Here is a 22,149-nt window from a genome sequence, read left to right as displayed (position 1 = left end):
GTCTTTGATCTTAGGTTCAGTATGGGAGGCTGCCTACTTGCACCTATGACACCGCACTGGTATTACCTCCGTTCCAAATGGGGTGCTCTCACCCCAGCCTTATGGGCAGTGCGTGCCTCCGACCTCCCCTTATAGCATGCCCCAAGCCTCGCCGCTCTTCCTGGACATTGTCTGGTCCTGCGCCCTACTGGTGCCCCCTGGGCTAGCCTACAACCAGCGCCCCTTCTCTGGTGCCCCTGGGCCTAACCCTCAATCAGCGCCCCTTCTCTGGTGCCCCTGGGCCTAACCCACAATCAGCGCCCCTTCTCTGGCGCCCCTGGGCCTAACCCGCAATCAGCGCCCCTTCTCTGGCGCTCCTGGGCCTAACCCGCAATCAGCGCCCCTTCTCTGGCACCCCCCCACCGGGCTTGGCCCCCTTACCTGGATTAACTCTCTATATCAACTAGGCTCAGGCGGCCTAAGCCCTACCTGGCCCCTTCTGAGTCCTGTCAATGGTGACCGTCCAATTGGGCTCAGGCGGCCTAAGCCTTACCTGGCCCCTGCTGACCCCTGCCAATGATGGTTGTCCAACTAAGTGTGCCCTGGTAGGCTCAGGTGGCCGGAGCCCTACCTGGCCCCTTCAAAGTCCTGCCAATGATGACCCTGACATAAAGTGTGTCCTGTAAGGCTCAGGCGGCCGGAGCCTTACCTGGCCCCTATGGTTCCTAGGGCTCCCCTGCTGGTATGGGGACCTTCCAGACCACTCTTTAGCTCGCACCTGTCTTGGGTGCCTGTCAATGCAACCTGCCACCCGCCCTGGGGTGGCTTGATCTAGTACATGGCCCACCTAGGGCCTCTGCCGCACCTCCCATGCCCATTGCCCCCCTGTGGGGCCTTTGCCATGCCTCCCACGCCCATTGCCCCCTGTGCGGCCTCTGCCACGCCTCTCCGGCGCAAACCGCTGTGCCCCACTGGCACCACTTGCTGTGCCCCACCGGGCACTGGGAACCCCCAAGCTGCTGGGGAGCCCCCGTGGGCCTCCTTTCACCCCTACAGCCTCACCCGGTCCTCCGGTATAACCATAACAAGCCGTGAGCCACGTGGCTACAACACAAGCAAAAAGCCCACCGGCTTATAACACAAACCACACGCAACGCTGGCTCTCACCAATACCTTTCTCAGGGCTCTCCCTCTCCCCTCGCATCATTGCAGCGGTCAGTCTGCCACCATAGGCTCTGCTGCTCAGCTCTCCACTGCAGAGCTCCTGCTTGCTCGTGCAGTGGCTGGAGGGGAACTGCCCACGGGCTCCAGCCTGAGCTGTTATAAAGGGTGCGGCCCTGCCCCCTTCCGGTCACCTGACCAGCTGGTTGCCACAGCAAGCCACAGCTGTGCTGCTCTGCTGATTGACAACTCCCCTCTTATCCTTCAAGTCACAGGGCACCTCAGTGCCCCTGTGACACTCTCTCATAGGAATAATGGAGACCTGGTGGGACTCCACCTATGAGTGGACCACAAGTATAGCTGGCTATACCTTGTACAGGAAGTATCGTGTTGCTAGAAAGGGGCGGGGGTGTAGCTCTCTATGTGAAGGAGCAGTACACTCTACAAGTGGAGTTTGACACCCAAGAAGGTTGACTCAAGACCCTTTGGGTCAGATTACAGGGGGAACGTGGTGAAGAGGAAATATTGGTAGGAGTCTACTACAGAACTCCTAACCAAGAGGAAGTCATGCATTCACAGGGGAACTGACAGAGGCTACACATGCTCGGTGCATGGTTTTTATGGGTGACTTCAAAAACCCTAACATCTCATGGGAGGACCACTCTTCGAAATCTGATCGGTCACATCAGCAGCTTTCTCACCTGCACTGATAGACGCTTCTTGTTTGCCCGTAGACTTCTTGAGACAACAGATAAGGCACTCCTGGATCTGGTACTGGCCAAAGGGGATGATCTAGTAAGCAACCTGAGAATTGAAGGGAAGGTGGGAGACAGTGATCATGAGTTGATCACTTTCTCTATCCATCGCAAAGCTAGCAAATCAGCCAGCAATGCAGAAATCCCTGATTTTAGGAAGGCTGCTTTTCATAAATTCAGGAGGCTGGTTGCCAAGGCCCTGAGAAACCAGTATCTAACAGAGAGGAGAGTCCAAGATGAGTGATCACTCAAGGGGATCACCCTGCCAAACAAGATTCAGGATTTCCAGTGTCTGGGTGAACACACACCCATCATTGGCAAAGATCTCAGAAGGGGACACCTTGAGAGGCTGGACACCCACAAATCAGCTAGCCCAGATGGAATGCACCCAAGAGTGCTGAAAGAACTGGCAGACATCATAGCGTGGCCATTGGCAAAGATATTTGAGAACTTGTGGCACTCAGGTGAGGTTCCGGAGGATTGGAAGAGGGCCAGTGTGATGGCCATCTTCAAGAAAGGGGGGAAAGATGATCCAGGGGACTACAGGCCAATCAGTTTGACCTCAATCCCTGGAAAGATATTGGAAAAAATCCTCAATGAAACCATCAACAACAGGCATAGAATGCAACATTCTGAAAGATAGCCAACATGGCTTTGTTGCAGGTAGGTCTTGCCTGGCCAACCTCATTTCCTTCTATGACCAGGTGATGCATCACCTGGACAAAAGAGAAGAGGTTGATATCATCTACTTGGACTTCAAAAAAGCCTTTGATATGGTCTCTCATGAAGTCCTCATGGTTAAACTGGGGAACTGTGGCCTTAACAACCTCATGGTCTGATGGCTCAGGAACTGACTTCATGGTCAGAGAGTGATAGTCGATGGAACCGTGTCAACATGGTGCATGGTGACCAGTGGCATGCCCCAGGGCTCCGTACTTGGACCAGTACTCTTTAACATATTTATAAATTATCTGTATTCAGGTATCAGAAGTGGACTGACTAAATTTGCTGATGAAACCAAACTATCAGGAAGTGTGGTCACACTAGAAGATAGGCTGATGATTCAGGCCAACCTGGACAGGTTTGCAAGGTGGGCGATCGAACCTGATGGCATTCAACACAGAGAAATGCAAGGTGCTCCACCTCAGGGGAAAAAAAATCTACATCATACTTACAGGCTCAGCAGTGCTACACTCACTAGTATTATGGCTGAAAGGGACTTGGGGGTCACAATTGACCACAAGATGAACATTAGCCACTAATGTGATACCACAGCCAGCAAAGCAAACAAAACCCTGGCTTGCATCTATCAATGCATCTCAAGAAAGACCCAGGAAGTCATCTTTCCACTATACTCAGCTTTGGTGAGGCCGCAGCTGGAATACTACATCCAGTTCTGGGCTCTGCACTTTAGGAAGGAGGTGGAGAAGCTTAAGACAGTCCAGAAGAGAGCCATGCACATAATCAGAGGACAAGAGAACAAGTCTTATGAAGAAAGGCTGAGAGACATGGGACTCTTCAGCCTGGAAAAGCAAAGGCTCAGGGGGGATTTGGTGGCATCCTATAAGTATATAAGGGGTGTGCACCAGGAACTGGGAAAATGTCTGTTTACCAGAGCACCAAGAGAAGACAAGGTCTAACAGTCACAAACTCCAGGAAGACTATTTTAGCCTGGACATAAGAAAAACCATCTTTACCATCCAAGTCCCCAGAGCCTGGAATACACTCCCCCAAAAAGTGGTGCAAACACCTACTCAGAACACCTTTAAGATACACTTGGCTGCTTACCTTGCTGGGATCATTTGACCCCAGCAGATTTTCTGCCCCTGCGACAGGGCTGAATCCGATGAACCTGCAAGGTCCCTTCCAGCCCTAATGTCTATGAACTCTTCTAAATCTATGAAATCCATGTACAAACCCCTGTTATGGAACACACCTGCAAAGTAGTCATTTTCTAAGACACTTTTATTTATAATTATTTAGTTTATAACAAGGTGGACATTTTACAAAGATATCAAGTAAAGCATATGCTTGCCCTAAGGAGCTTCCTGCCCAGTAGATAAAAATAGGGAGAAGAGAGCACAAGAGAAATATTTAGGAGTGATTTTTAATTACATTTGAAGTAATTAATGTCATGAAAATATTTGCATATAGGAATATTCAACTTTCACCCCAACAACATACCACAATAATCAATAGAATGGTGTCAATTGCCTAATGTGGAAACTTAGGCTACATGAGGTTCCCAGGGGAATTCAAACAAAATATATACCAGCCTGGCACTGTTTGCTGAACAAAATGGAAAAAAACACTGACATTACAGCCTTCATCACTACTACAATATCATGGCCTGTTACTACCTTTTCAAGTATGGTTATTGACCACAGGCCAAATTCTTAAAAGTATGTAGGTGTCCACCTTCCATTGAAATCACTGGGAATTAGGCAACTAAATACTTTAAAAGTCTGGTCATAAGGTATTATCTGGACCTGTAGCTATACCACAAATATATAGGACTCAACACAAAACAATTGCCCCTGACTTGGTTAAAACATAGTTAAAAATTTTAGTATAGACATAAACATAACCCTCCTCCTGTTGTGATATTTTAACCTGTCAGAATGGTGCGTGGTTAGCATGCTCACCCAGAAAGCTTAGTCTTTAATACTGTGCTATACTACTTAGAGCAATAGTATTTGGCTGAATTAAAATTGATGAAGTCCTTGAAACAAACAATCCCTGTTCAAAATAGACAGGCAGATTGTTGCAGCCCTTCTAGCAAAAAATGTACCAGAACACAGTTATTAAACATGAGGACTGTGGATTTTATGAGATTTTCTACTTTAAGGGAAACCATGTTACCACCAGCAAAAAGTTCTTTTCACTGTATCAAAATATCCCCTATCTACCATGATTACACATGCCACCTACTGTGGTTTTGCCTTGGCCATAAAACATTTACTCTTTTATTTAGTTGCCTTGCTAATTCCTAGGTTTACAATTTAGACTACTTCTTACTTAACATAGCACTATTTTAATGCTATTTGGCCCAAGCTTTATGCAGAAGCCTCTAATGTGCCTTCTGGTACTGTTGAAGTCATTGATGAGTGATCTGCCAAAGCTGTATTAGACTGTAGAGTTTGTATAAGCATTTAAAGGCTCCCAAATTTCAAATCAAATAAGAGTCATTCATTGAAGAACAGTCAATGTTTGCTTTTATATAGCATATGAAAACTTTCTAGGGCAAATGGGGTGACATTTATCATTTAAGTGTATAGTACCCACAATGAAGAGGAAATTCTCACCTTAGTTGAAACTTCTGCAATCAAGTTCTGCTTATTTGGGTCTACAAACTCCACTGGTTGACCTTCAAATTCAATCTTCCCAAGTACTGTGCCCTGTGGAAATAAAGAAGTAGACACCTGTGCATGAGCAAGGAAGAAGCTGTGAAAACTGGAGCAGCTGCTGACAGACAAAACACCAGAGGAACTGGAACAGCTGCTCCAGAGTCAGTTTGACATCTTCATCACCACTCCCTGCATCCTCAGATAGCTAAGCAGATTAACTATCCTACATTTTGGGGAAGTGGGGTAGGCAGTAACATCAGCTGAAATGGGATTAAGCCAACTTTCTTGCAGCTTGTCTTTCAGAGAAATCAGAGTTCAGCTCCTAAGACCAGAGGCCTTCAGGACCTGGATGCATTCCCAAAGCAAGCCTGCTGCCTTTCTTCTTGGAAGCATCTCTGTCACTCTAGATAGCTGGAGAAGCAAAGTTGGTGAGATGAAGGAAGGCGCATCCACTCTTCTCAGCTGGGGAATGGGTATGGCACTGGTGAACTTTTTAGCATGAGAACAGCAATTTGAAAGGGACAAAGTAGGAAATTTCAGATCTCTCCCTTACAAAAAGGATTTTATTTGTATAACAAAACAGATTACCATTTAATTCTGTTCCCCTACACTTTTACAATTACCAAGTAAGTACACACAATGGCTTTACTTCTGTGCATAAGCATACTATTGGATCAGAGACAGGTACTATCTGTGATACTGCAGTCATCTCATATTCTATGAACATCAAAGAACTCCGTCTTGGTCATCTTTGTGTACAAATAGTGGCCAACTGTTCATGATCACATGTAAGCCACTGTACAATCCAATACTTCTACCCATATTAAGTATCAAACACCTTAAACCACAGAAGCCCCATTAAAGACAAAAATATGATAGTGCACAGTGAGAGTATGGATGGCAGAATTTGGCCTAAGGCTATCTTAATAGCCTTTCATGTGAAGTAATTGTTTTTGGTGATATGCCCCTTTCCCCAGGCTTCTGATGAAACTTTTCTTTCCCTGTTGAGTATCCCTGTTGGCAGGATTTGCATGGGGCAGAGTTGAAAAGGCTAGTGTGACCTTCAAGAGGCCAACTACTTGGGAGCGCTGGAAACTGCTGAGAGCTGCTTCAGAGAACTGCAAAAGCTGATTATATCCCTTCTCTCACATGCACAGTGCTTTACCTTGACACTGGATTACTTAATGAAATGATGCCCTGTGTTTACCTTTAGAATCCAATTTACAGAGTCACTGTTCATTTATGCATTCATCGCACTGAAAGCCTATTCTCATCTTCAATTTATTAAAGTACACGGACTGAAATATTAAGCTAGTTTTTCAACCTGACTAAGATTAGTGGGAGAAAAGGCTACATTGTGCATTTTTTAAAAACCTAAGCCAATATTACTCAGAGTCCCAATGTAATGTACATTATTACCATATGCTGTATGCTAAGCTATTGGATAAATATTGAAAGCATATTTACTTTAGGTGAAAGGGACACTGATCCATTAAGTGACATGTATCAGGCAAGTACAAAATGTATTCCCATTCTCCACCTACAGACATACTGTATTAAAATGTTCTCATCTTTTGTCTACAGAGGGTTTGTCTACACTGTTCTCATCTTTTGTCTACAGAGGCATTTTCCCCTGAGTATTCATTTCTGCAAATACCATGCTATGCAAGTTGGGTCATTCATATTTTGTTATGTGGAATGAATGAGGGTGGACCTGAACTGCAGAGTTCAGATGGATCACCCACACAGTCAGACAAGAGAAGCTTCAGATAACCATTTACAACAGAAAAAGCCTCCAAGGCACAAAGATTTATATTCTAACAGAATTTGATAATTGTTTTTACCCAATATGTGAAACAAGATATACCATTAACCTTTATCTGGTAATGCAATATTGCACAGATCCTTCAAGTGTCAGTTCTGAGACCAGAAAGAAGTAATAACTAAAAATAAATAAATAAATGGACTAAAGAGAATCAGCCGGATCTAGGCAGACAAGGTTCTTTGGGTGAATCTGGTATCTTTTATTAGACCAATGTAAATAGTTTGGGGGGGGGTAGGAATTAGCAAGCTTCTGTGTTTAAAAACCGTCCATCAGGCAGAGGAAGCCTCTGCAGTTAGTGTGTGCTCTTCCTGCATGGAATGAATAGTAAAGCAGCACCAACACAGCTACAATCTACACCCCTCAGCCAGATCTAGGAATCCAGCTTTGAGCAACGAAGTTAGCTTCTGTCTTTAAGGACTGGTATATTTTCTTTTGAGTGGGATGGCCCTTTCCTTTTGTAGAGTCCTGTGAGATGATGCCCAGAAGCTTGAAATTCCCTCAAGTTGTGGCAAAATGCCACTCATCTATGCCAGGGCAGCTTGTGGTACATGTCCTCATTCATGTTTTAATTAGAACACTCTAGTGTCACCTCAGCATCATGTCTATTAAGCTTTCATGCATTTTAAAATGGCCTTGATACATTATAAAATGGCTGTTGTCAGCTAAAGCTGGTCAAATGAGGTTTAGATAAAGCATCCCATGGTCATTTTTAAATGTGCAGGGTTTAATAGACATGACGACAAGGCATTTTAATTAAAGCAGCTCTCCAGGAACTGCTCTAATTAAAATGTCCCACCCTAACTCTGAGCATGTGTATAGGCAGCCCAAGGCCCTACCTACATAATAAACATGCCTAGCAGCAGCGCCTTCAAGAAAGCAGCAACAAGGAGAGGCCAGCTAGCTTAGAGGTACGATAATGGACCCTGTTACTCACTGGTACTAACTGTACTCTCCTGCTTATGCCAGCCTGTAGCCAACTGCGGCAAAAGGGCACACAGCAAGAGGCACAGGTGGCTAGATGGCCACCAACTAGGGCAAGACCAGTGACAGAACACTGGGCGCAGTACGCCTGGAGAAGGTTGAGATCCCGTATTGAAGTAGGTGGCTGAGGAAATGCATGCATGTGGCATGAGTATCTGACTCTAAGGAACCGGGGGCATGGAATCCACTGATGGAAGTCTCCTTTGATTTAATTGATTTTTTTTTTTGGTCCATTTTGGGACTATTAAAAAAAACGGAATTAATAGAGAGAGAGGTAGGGATTGACCCCAAAGAAAATGCATGCCCCTTTAATTGATCTTTTTTTGGTTTGGGACTATTAAGAAATGAATTCAGGGGGATCAACCCTGAAGGGAGAAAGGAACTACAGTGGAAGCACCTTCCAAAAGAGATGAGAAATTATTGAATTGATTTAAGTTTATTTACGCTGGCAGGCTGTCAGTTGATTCATGATAGGGGAGGAAATCGAGTTGAACAACTGACCAAAATCTGGGTTGCCCCACTGAGTGGCTTCATTTGAGCCCAAGAGAAGAAGGCCTGACATAGATTCCAGATGGCCTAGATAGGACTGCCTCAGGCATCACAAGGGGTTACACCCTAGAGATAAGTGTAGGATCACATCTAGGATGTGGCAAACATAGGGTGTAAGGGAAAGCAGAGTCCCATGAAGAAAGTCCTCTGGCAGGCATGGATTTATCAGCCAACAGAACCAGCTCCCAACTTAAAGCAAGATCAAAGGTTCAGCAGGAAAGAAATACAACACCAGAGAGTGACTGGATATAGTGTTGGCCTCTCCATATCCTGATGTCATTCACCAGTAAGACATCAGGCCAGAGAGGGCCTAGGCCATACAGTATTTACTCCTGACAAGGTCATGCACACCAGAGACCACCACAACATCCCTAGTTGTCCCATCCATTAAGAAGAATATAACAACACAGTGTTTAGGAAATTATACCTTGTCCCGAATTATTTTAGATAACATCCTGGTATCAATTCCATACAGAGCAGGCACCTGGAGAAAAGACAACAGACACAGGTCATAAAACAGCAGATGACAGGGGAAAACTACCAGCATATCCTTTCCTTGAAAAGAGTGTGTCTGTGGTTTAAGAATTCAGCCCCTTGCGGGGGTGGGGGGGTTGCCCATACCACTGCACTGGTGGCCCCTGGCAAAACGAGGGCTGAGGCTCACTTTTCCGATGTTCTGTCCACCCTAACCTACTGATCCAGTTCACCATTGAAGCTGTTCCAGGCTCATCCATAGTAACTGCTAGAGACTGAGGGATTAAGAATGGGTGCTCAGAATAAGTTCACAGCAGCTAACAAATTTCCAGATCTGGACTGGCTTAATGAGTACAGGTAGACAATGTTAGCACTATGAGGTGTGCAAACATCTGTCTCAAGATGAGCCCAGAAGTTTCAAATCCATAGTGTTAAAAACATTCTGACCTTTCTGTGTTCCTTGCAACAGAAAAATTGCTCTATATTTTTTCCATAGTCAAAACATGAGTGAAAACTAAAGGCAGGCTGCTGTAGAAAATTGGTGACTACGTTTTCTTTATAGTTGCATGCTTCATGGAACTGATCAATGGATCTGCTCCCTTGAAATAGCACTGGACTCTTGAGTATGAAGCCTTTTTTGGAGGGTGAGACACCTTGTGCAAATCAGCAGGTTTTCCAACTTCTAATATTGCAAAACAGTTAGCTTTACAGAGAGATGTACCTGTTGTAGTTTGCAGTCCTATACTAGAATGAAAAGGGGAAAGAATGCTCTGTGCTGTGTCTCAGCCACAAATTGCTCTCATGGGAGAAGATGTATGGGTATGCCCTGACAGGAAGAGAAGGCTGGCGGCACCTATCAAATGTGCCAATAAAGCCTCCGATGCTGTCTTCTAAAAAACCACTTCAGCTGGGTAAATGCACATCCCCCATCGAAGTGATCAAACAGCATAAAGGTTCCTTATGTGAGAATTGTGTGTCATACTTGAGTCAGGCATTTTCTGAGTGGCTCCTCACATCTAAAAAGTTTGAGAACCACTGAGATTTATTAGTATGTGTTAGTACCAGGATATACCTGTTCTCCCTTGTTCCTCTTTCATTTTCCTTCTCCCCATTTACCCTTCTAAGTGATTGGGGTTGCCCAAATATCTGGCTGCTGCACTGTGCAGCTGGCACAAACATCATTCAATATTTGTGTGGCAAACACTATTCTATATGGACCGTGGGCCCCATTTTTACCTCTAGGAGACCAGCTGATATAAATCAACAGATATAATCACATTCAAATCAACACAGCTATATTGATTTATACCTGCCAAGAATATGACCATGGTTTTACAGTGGTGTAACCCCTGGGACATCAATATTGTTATAATGGTCACAGCCTCCTCTGAGAACAGACTAATAATTCATCAGCAGCACACCCTTGTACCTATGGTTACAGTGCTTTGGGATGGGGGGAGTGCACTGGAGGGAGATAATAAAAGGGGAGAGTAAGGGAGAGAAAAGGTCAAGATGTTATCTGAAGCATGCATAAGCAATCTATTGTGAAAGGAGGAGCCAAGAAGCATCACCACTTAGCTTTCTTCCTGAACAAGTCTGGTAAGTATCACTATACCTTCCAAAAGGAATGGAGAAGGAGGCTATTTTCAGGGCAGAGAGACAACAGGGGCTTTGCCAACATGAAACAGAGCTCTGCATCCGAGGGCAGAATTTGCAGAGTACCTTAAAACAACACCTCTTTCCCCTGCTTCCATCAAAATGTTCAGCAAGTTACTCAGCAATTTTATAAAAATAGATATGTACATCAAGTGCCTGGTCACCTACAGATCTCTCACCTGTTCTTCTTTCAGCCACTCCCCCAAACTCTTGACTGCCCGCCAGTGACTGTACTCATTGCTATAATCCAGCACCAGCAAACCTGAAACCTGAACATAAAACATAAAATAAAGTGTTCTGCTCTTACAGAAGGTAAGGAAAGTTCTCCCTACAAATATTTATAAGATGAGTGCATGGCAAGCTGTTCAAGGGTTAGATCTAGACATTTCTATTTCCTGTAAAAAGCAAACTGCAAATTCATCAAAAATGCATTTCAGGACAGCCAAAGCTATTTGCTAAACAAGCTGAATGTATTGAATAGTTTCATCAAAAAAGAACAAACCCCAATAAAATCTAATCATTTCATTTTGAAAATGTAAAATATTTTGCAGTTCATTTTGAAATACCACATTGATTTTAAAAAAAAAATCAAAATAAATGTAAAAAAAGAAGAGTTAAATAATGTGAAAATAAAACATTATTTTGTTCAATAAAATATTCCAGTTAACTGCAAATACACATACTTCCTATTTTTTGGTCATGTCAACAAACCATCACAATTCCTTATTTGCACAGTTACAGTCATACTGCAGACCATATCTGAATGGAGATGCTTTCTCCAGGCTACTTTTTCCATGTCCGAAGGGAATGGATCATTTGTGATCACACAGACCTTCTTTCCTTCAAGACATAATTACACAAGATCCCTGTAGAAATTATGGTTATTTCTTACAGAAGAAAATGCATATGCTTATTTTTAGCTGGTTTTAAGACAATTGTTTAGAATACACCTAATAACAGTGTCTATTTTTGCTCTTCCCTTGTGTTCTCTCTCTGTCTCTCTAACTCATCTTTTCCTTCTTTCCTGTTAAGAGAAACAGAAGGAATCATGCTACCAGTTAACTTTCCTCCTCCTGTCTTTAGAGAGAATTTATACCAGTTTAACTAGGAGCATGGTTTAGCCAGTACACTCTTTCAAGTTGCACAAGTACATTTAAGACACACTTCCCACAATGCTAAATCCTTATGTACCACTTTGGCACTGCTACACTGGGAAAATAAATGGCTAGATTCACCACTGATACATATTTAAACTCCACTGTCTCTGTTTATGCCAACAGTGTTCACAAGACCATTAAGATTAAGTACCAACATTCAAAAAGCCTTCTTACATGATTTTCTGTAAGTTGCATAGTTTAGACTGGTAGAAAACAGAACACACATTTGCCCATTGGTGGGGGCAAATCTTAGACCAGGTTCCACCATTTAAACCAGTCCATATACATTGAATTTCTGTTCTGTTATGGGTATAAACTGGTTTCCAGTCTCTTATACCAGTAAAAGTGCAATGTCTGTACCCAACCCAAGTTAAAACATTTGCTGAATATGCTTCATTTTCCTGATCTAGGCAGGGCTGTAACAAAAAGTCCTTCTGTGTTCAAATGACCTTTCTGGAGCCACTTGAACATACCTTAGGAAATTTCCAGAAGGAACCATTATACCATGTAGTCTGATTTCCACTGTATATTACAAGCCTGTTCAGTAAAGGCTTTGAGTATGTTCAGAAGTGTGCCTGCAGCTATAGACAGACCTGAGCTAGCTTTTTTAAAATAGCTGGCTAAGGCAACTATATATTCAAGCAATGACAAACACAGGCTGAACAAGTTCACCCAGGACCTGATTTAAAGTGCTGGGTGGCTGAAACCCATCCCACTGAAGCTGGACTGCTACTGGTATTCAAACTGGTTGGATAAAAGCTAGCTCAGAGATACACAAGCTACAGTGGATTGCAGAGTAGGCACACCCTCTCTCCAAACTGCCCTTTTCACTAGGACCTGATCTTTCCAGGACAGGTGGCCTTTGGGAGACACCCTTGTACCTAAGGCATCAGAAAGATGGAAAATTCCCCTACTTAATCCTGGAAAATCTATTCTAGCTTTTACATCTAGCCACAGAGGATAGCCGAGCACACCCACATGCATCAGTGATTTGTATTCTTTTGTCCAACCCTGGCTTCGCTGGTGTTATTACCTTGATTCCATCGGACTCTAAAAACTTGCTGAGGCCCATTTCATCCAAGGCAGAAGTGTCTGGCACCCCACCATTCCCTACAATGGGGTTTGTCAGTGTGAGAATCTGTCCCCGATAGCTAGGATCTGTCAGAATTTCCATGTACCTGAAAAAAAAGACAACATAACCTGGATAGGTGAAGGGAAGCAAAAAAAAGTCAACAAGAAGAAAAGCAAAACAAAAACAGTCAGTTCCAAGATGAGAAATCAACCAAAGGCAGGAGAGCATATGAAACCTCCTCAGCACAGAAGTACCTGCATGTACAGTTCACCCTACCACCACTTTTCTCTGTGTTTTTCCTATTTAAATTTGGAGACTTGGTATACAGAAAAGTTGCAGAATTTTGCACATTCCTTTTTTTCAAAAAAAAAATCCCTGTATCCTCCTAGAATCCACTCACTAAACTTACTCCTGTCCAGAGTGCAGTCATTGTCCAGGGTGCCCCTTTGTGACAAAGCCAAACACTATTGCATTTTTGGTATCACTGTTCTCTTTGCTCCATACCATTTAAGTTTCAAGTATAACAAAGTGAAAGGCAAACACCCCAAGTCCAGAGGGCCTTGAAAGTGTGGGGGCTTCCTCATCCTATGCCATCAACTTTCAGGGCCATTACTTCTCTATTTGCAGGGGAACAGAGGTAGAAAAACTGATGCTCACCCTCTCCTATGGCTTCCATTCTGATGATCTAGTGTTGCACAACTAAGGTCTGTTCTGTATCATCCTTCACCATTTCCCTGGTCTGCTTCCTTCCTTCATCACTCCAGTACTACTCTTGTGGCTCCTTCACACTTGTAATTTTAGCATCTCAAGGCAGCCTCTCCACCTGTTGCCCACGCTGCCATATTTGAAAGCAGATGTCTCTAATCAAGCCCTTAGTCATAGCCAAGGATCCAGGTTTTCCATTTATCACAAAAATGTGGAAAAACATAGATTTTCTCCTTTAAAAGAGAAAATCACAGATTTTCCTTTTCTTCTTTAAAGGAGAAAAATGCTGGAAACCATGGGTTTCCCTTTGCAGGCTGGTAGAGTTCCAGCATGCATGGGGCTGCTTGGGGATCATGGAGCAGGAGGAGGGTGATCACAGGTAGGGGGTGCCACATGCATGTGCATGCACACACATGCACATGGCAGCCAGGCAGTGTGGTGGAAAACAGCTCCTGAAGCTCCCTGCAGGTAAGTATATGAGGGTAGCAAAGCAAGACATGGGGGGACCATAGGTGACACATCAGGGGGTAATGGAGGGGCATGGTCCTGTCCCCAGATTTCTGCAGCCACAGCAGGCATGGGGCTGCAGCAGGCGAGACCTGGTGCAGGAGGGCAGAGCAGCTCAGTGAGACTCATTGCTGCTGTTGTTCCTATGCTCCCAATACAATTTGCATCGTCAGTAGTGCAAAAAGTAATGGATTGTGAGTAGAGGGCCCTCACCTCCTCCTGACCCCAGACACTCATGCACTGGACCATGGCTGTACCCTGCCACCATGGCCTGGCTACCACCACAGCTCTACCCCACCCCCATGGCCCAGCTATGGCCATCACTACCGTCGCCACTGCTCCCCTCAGGCTGCAGCTCCGCCCCAGAGGGGATATGGGTTGGGAGGCAGTGCAGGTGGCCTGAGGGAAACAGTGGTGGTGGCCAGGCCATGGTGACAAGGTAGGGCCATGGCAGAGCACATAAGGAGCTGTCAATGGGAGAAGGTGAAGGCAGCACAGCACCCCTCTTGCTCTCCTGGACCCATTACTCCTTGCAATGCTGGTGTCGCAGCTGGCACAGGGTCCCAGCAGTAGCAGGAATAAGTTTTGCCATCCTGCTCTGCCCTCCCACACTGCGGCCCACCTGCTGGGACCCAGAAGCAGCTCCTGCCCATGCTGATCCAGCCAGGCTACTGCCCTGTGCCCACTGTGGGCACACACAAATCTGGGGCGGGGGCATGTCACCTTATACTCCCCAAATGCATCACCGATGGCATGGCCTATGGTCAGGCAACCACTGCCCCACACACCCCCACCCTGCCCCACATCCCCCACCCCACACGCTGTGGGGCTGGGGCCTGGGGCCTGGGTGCAGAGTGGGGGACTAAAATCAAACACCAAAATATATAGGTATTTAGAATTAATTTTATTATAATGATTGAGGCACTGGTAGACTTCCAGATTGCTTTAAATTTTTAAATATATCAATAAAGCATTGTGTTCAATGGATACCTATGTATACAGTGGTGTTTCATTTTAATTGCTGAAAAATGCAGAATTTTTTTTTTTTTTAATGAGAGACTTTTGGATTTTTAAACAGAGAAAACCAGGATTCCTGGTCATAGCTAAGGACATTAAGTATGACCAGTTATCTTATCCATTAATTCTTTTTGGCTGGCTGTCATAGGGGGATCTACCAACCCCATCATCCACCTCCTTTCCAAAAGGTAGTGGAAGTGCCTTCTGCAGGGGCAAAACCCTTGACCTCTCGGGAGAAGTCTGCATCCTTGTGGTAGTTCACCACCCAGGGTCTACTGAGAAATATACCGGCTGATTGCGTATCTTCATGCTGTTTGATCACTTCAATGGGGCATGCGCATTCACCCAGCTGAAGTGATTTCCTAGAAGACAGCATCTGAGGCTTTATTGGCATGTTTAATAGGTAGCCTTCTCTTTCTGTCAGGGCATACCCATACATCCTCTCCCATGAGAGCAATTTGTGGCTGAGACACAGAACAGGGCATTCTTCTCCCTTTTCATTCTAGTATAGGACTGCAAACTGCAACAGCTACATCTCTCTGCAAAACTAACTGTTTTGCAAAGTCAGGAGTTGGAAAACCTGCTGTTTTGCACAAGGCTTTTCATACTCAAGAGTCCAGTGCTATTCAAAGGATCAGATCCGTTTATCAGTTCCATGGAGCATGCAACTATGAAGGAAACAGTCACCAATTTCCTACAGCAGTCTGCAAGGCTTAGAAAGCAACCAAACTACCTCTGTTGTGGGTTTGTGGCAGTTTTGTAGGGTCTACACTCTGCTCCCTAGGGCCTGGTCTAAGGTAACATAGAACCTCAGATAAATAGGGTTTACAGGAACTCAGATCTAAACTTCTGGTCCAACTCCAGTTCAAGGCAGGAACAAACCAACCAACTGCTAGTCCATGCTTCACTTAAATCTTCTAATGTTGGAAGCTCTAAGTAATCTGTTCCAGTACTTGATCGCCTTCACAATTAGGAAATTTCTTCCTAATAGCTAACCCAACTTCCCCTTGCTGCAATTTAAGTCCATTAAGCAAAGTACAGCTTCTATAGCTGCTGTTGCTTGTTATCAGGGCATCTAGCTGGGTCCTGAAGAAGATGATATCACTAAGGTAGGCTGTTGGGTATTCCACTGGATCTACACAGCCTTGACCATTAGCCAGTAAAAGATTGCAGCAACATAATGTACCCCAAAGGGTATGACCATGAATTGAAATAGATGCCAAGGAGATTTTTTTTTTTTTTTGTCTCAATAGGCCCTGGTCAGGACAATTTTCCAGTTACCTGTGTTCAGGCTTTTCCACACACACTGTGGCTCTACAATGATCCCTAGTATCTTTGCCTTTTCTGCCTCCTTTGATTACTTTGTTTTTTTCCTGTGCGAGGTTTCAGTTCTTTCCCTCTCATATTTCCCAGTAAATCAGCCTGTACTGTACTCTAAGCATTCATGCACTGACTGCTACTGATACCCAAACTGCCTAGTTTAATGCTAATTTAAGTGTCTCTATGCTGCACTGCAATCACTGTGGTGTTAACATACCCCAAATCATCCCAAGAGTCGAGCATTTCAGCAAGTTTATATACTCAGTTTGTCTCCTCCTTTATGTAGCAGCAAATAGGCTTCATAATCCATTGGCTTCACCTTCAAAGGCAAGAAGCTCCTTTCCTAGAGCCCCAATAGATCTATCCTAACCAATTCAAAGGGTGTTTCAATGATCTGGAAGGGGCAGGGGAGGAGAGACTGCCAAAGGATCCAGAGGTACCTGTCTGTGGCAACTATTTAGCTGTTCAGACAAGATGCATATAAGTCTTGGACATCTTTATGGCTCCCAGCCCAAAAACCAGAGGAAAGAAAGAGTGTCTCCTCTTTTCCTATATATCCCACTGATGTTGTCTCATGGACTAGGTTAGATCTTTTTGTCAAACACAGGGCACCATAAAAGTTGAACATGAAAACTCGCCTGTAACTTACATTCTGTCACTTGGCACAGAAGAACTCATTTAAGCTTCAAATGTGGCAACCATCTTGCTAGAGTTGGTTGGATCACATCTCCACCTCATGAGGGCTCTTCCTTCCTCATTTACTCATTCGTTCTACTCCTATCTTTGTTGTTTTACTACCTTCAGCCCCAGGTTGGAGTAACTGAATAGCTTTTTGGCATGTGTGAGGCTTTGCCTATCTGTGGATGTTACAGTGAGGACATCAATAGATGGTTAGCTGGAGTCTTCATTCTTCAAGCAATACCTGGCGCTAGCCTAGAAAGTGCTTAGTGATCCTCTTCTGACAGTTCCTTCTTTCGCACCTCATGACCTTCTCTTGCCATCTGGTAGTTTGTTTCCAGTAGAAGTAAATCTTCATGCCCAAGTGGGAAAACTACTCAAAAGTCTCTTTTTGAAGTCAGAGTGCCTCCTTCTGCTTTGGCCATTGGTGTTTCTAATGAGTAGCAAAAGCCAGGCCAATCCTATCTGCCTAAACAAAGACTGTTTGCACCTCAGCAATCAAATGGGCTATATATGTCTACAGATAGATCAGATAACTAACTGATAGGTCTCTTGCCAACAGAACCACACCCCACAATGTTTGCTGACCCTAGGGCCTGGATGGGTTTCATTTGGTATTGTCATCGAGTTTAGTCCTGCTGGATGAGTGGAATTAGACCACTTCAGCTGAGAAGGGACCAAAACTGCATTCTATAGCAGGGATGTCTCTCCAGATATGCCCTTCCTTCTCACAATGGAAGCAGACTCCTTTTTCAGACTCTGTGAAAGTCAGCTGGCTTCGTTGCAGGCCAACCTGATAAGTTTTCCCCATCCAGAGAGCAAAGAGTGATTGATGTGGGTCACCATCTAGTCATATATCTTGCTGCTTTCCTGTAGTGTCCCCTCAGTGGTCCTGGACCAGGGAACTGCTGTCAACAATTTAGGCAAGCTAGTTAGCCATCCATTAACCTTTCTTGAGCTGCTCTCATGTGGGAACTATAATAATGGCCAATATTATACATGTTTTCATTTATATTTATTGTATGTAGCACTTTCCATCTGAAAGGATACAAAGGCCTTTCATAAATAGCCTAGGTTCAACACAACTGAAATACAGTCACTTCTGGAATAAGCAAACAAAGTGTGCTTTAGTTGTTTGGATGTGGAAACACCTTGTCAATGAACAAAGTAAATCCATACTCTTTTTGTCCATGCAGAGCAGGTAACCTTGGTTTTTAAGGCTTACTGGAAAGTCTCAGAGGCTTAAATTGCATGGAATTCTATTTACTTACTTCTGAGAGATACTGTCAGGACCTGGATCCTGAGTCAGCAAGGCATCCTAATCACAAAGCATATAAGCATATGCTTAACTTCAGGTGAATGAATACTCCAGTCCCATTAACTTCAGTAGTATTTATCTAAATGTAAGAATGTGCTTGAATGCTTTCCTCAGCAGGAGAAGCTTGAAACCCATAATTGAATGTTTTGATGACCTGGCATTCAGACCCAAGATTCTGCATTAATGATAACGTGAGCACTGGATCATTTTTAGTCGTACTTTCCAAACTAAATTCCAAATCAAATAATTGTAGTTTCCCTAGAGTACCTACATTCTCTCTGTAGCATCAGTTCAATAAGTGATTCTTCACCTACTGCTCTATACTGTCATAAACAGTTCCTGCAAGCTGTTAAACACAACCCTTGCCTGTCAACCAAGAAGTGACTGTATTTCAGCAATGAATAAAGCCATCCCATCTCTGCGTACATTTTGCTAAGTGCACTGGAATGCTTCAGGATGAATTTGCCCCATATAATTTGTCTATATAATTTATTAGTATCATTTTTAAATGGTAGATAATTAGAAACTCACACTGTTTACCAGATATCAGCAAGCCACAAGAGACAATTTTTTTTATGGAACGCCAGCACTATTGCCAAGAGATGAATTCTCATACACTGGAAAACTCTTTGCAAAATCGAGAAAGGTTGCAGGCTGATACAGGCAACAGAGTGTTCGAGCTAGTTCTGAGAAATGACATGTTGAATAAACAATGCCCATGGAATATTTCAAAGGTATTTTTGTCCTGCTGTTTGAACTCATATTTTCTGCTATGGTTAAATATAGGGAGATTTTCAAATGTTTGTGTTTGGCTGTAGCACAGTGGGGGTCCACCTGACGCATGAGCACCACAAGTAGCACAGGCAGCCCCTACTTGTGTCACATGACAGAGCAGGTAGGGAACAGGCAGCACAGCAGCAGATAGGGCAGAAAGCAGAAGGCAGAGCAGGAAATCAGGCAGGAAGCACAGGGCTGGAAGCAGAAAGAAGAGCAGGAGATTGGGCAATGGTCACTGAACAGGGAACAAAAAACAGAGTGGAAGAATGGATACAGGAAGGGGATTGGACTGGCACTTAGGGAGGATATGGGGCTAATTTGTGGCACGTCTACCATAAAGGTTGGCTCCCAGTGCTATACACCCATTGAAAATATATCTCTTCCTCCTATCTGAGTGTGTATGCTTCCAAAAATTCTTCGTTAATTACAAAGTTAACATGATTCACCTTTGTGAGGTTTTTCAAGCATCAAACAAGGCCAAAAAACCATTCATTTTGGCTGTGGTATTCAGGTGCAGCTCTCCACTGAGAAAATGCACTTCACACAAGTGCCCTGTCTCCTGGATCTTGGAAGTACAGATGGACGTGAAAGCAATGAAGGGTTCAGGTCTCTCTGCTTGCCCAGAAGCCCTGCCTCTATAAATTCCTGCCAATCATGACATTTGCTAGAATGAATAGTACAGAGGGAAAGAATGGGGAAGGAACAGCCTCATGGATAGAAAAGTAATTAATTTAGCTGGTCAAAACACAGGAACATAATAACTTTTACTGTTCTTCCTGTTTTCTTTAGCTGATCATCATTTATCCCCAACCAGCTGGCAGTAATACTAAATGAATTTTTCATGAAAATATCTGTGAACAATGTACCCTTTTCTATTCTGAGATTCAAATTTTTACTAAAAAATGTTGCCGAAAAAGGGAAGTTGCAAATTACATTGAAAACTCAATACCCATAAAAACAGTTTTGCATCTTTGCTCTGTGTTGTTGAGCAAGAATTCAGGCACTTATAGGGAGAAAAAAAACACATAAGCACGTTTTAATTTCATGAATATTTAGCTCAGTCTGAACTGACCCATGACCCTAGAAACATCCAGCTGACAATGTATAGAATAGAGGCTTGCTTTACAAAATTCTTGGTGTAACCACTTCCACGTTCATTCTGCCCCACCTCACTGGCACAGTCATGCCTATGCTACTACCTTGTTTCCTATCCTAATGAATAGCTCTAATCCTGAAAAGGTATGTACCTGTTAATACAGACGCTTGTGTTATGCCACTTGGAAAACAAACCACAGCTGCACGGATTGCTTTGGACACTTAAGGCTTTAAAGAGCTAGAAAACCACAAGGTCTCATTCTGCATAAAGTAGCCCTTGAATTCCAAGTTCAGTTGTGCCTGATTAAGTTCTGTCACATCTATGCTCTGCAAGAACATTTCATAATCTAATTCTCCTAAAATAATCTCTTCTCAGTATTAATCAGGGTTATGCCCCCTAGACTTAAGAATACAACAAGCTTTTTAAATGTATACTTTACTTCTTCCCTCCAGCCCTATTGGTACTCAGAAAAAAAATAAGCACTTCTTTATGAAGGTATCCTCTCTATTTATTGGTAAATGAATAAATATGGCTTCTGTCATTGAGCTGCAGTGTTGAAGGGAAATTAATCCATCAGGTGCTGTCTGACTTTTGTGATGTGACAAGATTTATTACCCATAATCTATCACAGAGAAGAGAACTCTGGTGCCCTCCATCATTCTGATCTATATTGAACAGTTGTTTGTTGGCAGGTATATTAACACGGCTAGTAATTAGTGCTGTCGAAAAGCTTAAGTAATTGCCTTGTGATGCAAAACTTTGCAAAACAGATTTCCAGTGCTGTAATTTAGCACTCTCACCAACAGAACTATTTAAAAAAAATCTTGCAATATGTATTCCACCCAGGGACAGCAGACTGCAGCATATGAAGCAGTTGTTTAAAGACTGCATTGACATCTTGGCTAAAGTTCTGGTGAGTTATCTCAGACCATCTCAACTCCCACCTCCCACTGAAGCTTAAAGCTCCCCACAAATAACCTTAGTGTATCAGGCATATTTGTAATAGGACTGACCATCATTTCTGTTAAGGTCAGTGGTTCAAGGCTAGGCACAATGATAACGCAAAGACAACACCAACAAAATGCCCTGCTAGCTATGAAAAAGCAGATTTTTCCCCACAATTTACTGCTGTGCTATTAGACTGGTTTCTCTGCTTATGTCACATTTATGTTCACCTTACCCAGAAAGGCCTGTGTTGAATACAACTTCCCCTACTGTGGAGGATGGATAGCCAAAGGAATAACCCCTCATCTTTGTTCCATCTTCCAGCACCAGGTTTGCTGCCGGCGCCTAGAGAAACAAATTGCATGATGAGACTCAGATATATACTTTTAAAGGATTCTTATAGAGGAAACATTCAGGGTATCTGGTTCTCATGCTTTATCCTATGCATTGCACAAATTCCCTCCTCTCCAAGGAATTGTCTACAGTGTTATCCTTCTTCTATTGTCTCTTTAATACTCCCTTCTGCAATGATGCTGTGAGAACCAAGTCATCTGTTCATGAAAGCTTATATGCCATATATATTTTTAGTTAGTTAGTCTATAAGGTGCATATCTACCCTGCCTTCCAGGTGAACTGTACACAGAGCTAGGGTAGATGAAACTGTGCTGATATTACTTTTGGAACAGCCTGCTTCTTCTCACCTCAACTGTTTGTTTCCTCTACCTACTGTATCTTGTAATTATCATAGTTTCATAGTTTCATAGTAGCTAGAGTCGGAAGGGACCTAGGTAGATCATCTAGTCCGACCCCCTGCCTGAGCAGGAAAGAGC

The 22,149-nt window shown here is 43.6% G+C and overlaps 1 protein-coding gene across 1 annotated transcript in view; it reads right to left on the bottom strand.

The window, feature by feature from the left end:
- The window catches only part of CPS1 (carbamoyl-phosphate synthase 1), a 146,687-nt gene that overhangs the window by 106,946 nt on the left and 17,592 nt on the right, over positions 1–22,149 (bottom strand). The window contains exons 2-6 of the mRNA XM_019554534.1: positions 21,555–21,664; positions 12,918–13,062; positions 10,907–10,996; positions 9,025–9,081; positions 5,201–5,293 (exon numbers count right to left, since the gene is read on the bottom strand). Of these exons, the coding sequence (XP_019410079.1) occupies positions 5,201–5,293; positions 9,025–9,081; positions 10,907–10,996; positions 12,918–13,062; positions 21,555–21,664 (495 nt within the window). The remainder of the gene's footprint in view (positions 1–5,200; positions 5,294–9,024; positions 9,082–10,906; positions 10,997–12,917; positions 13,063–21,554; positions 21,665–22,149) is intronic.

This window comes from Crocodylus porosus, unplaced genomic scaffold (assembly GCF_001723895.1).
Source record: "Crocodylus porosus isolate Cpor-Errol unplaced genomic scaffold, CroPor_comp1, whole genome shotgun sequence".
NCBI classification, from domain to species: domain Eukaryota; kingdom Metazoa; phylum Chordata; order Crocodylia; family Crocodylidae; genus Crocodylus; species Crocodylus porosus.
The sequence above is the reverse complement of the archived record's forward strand: the minus strand, read 5'-3'. Positions and strand labels throughout refer to the sequence as shown.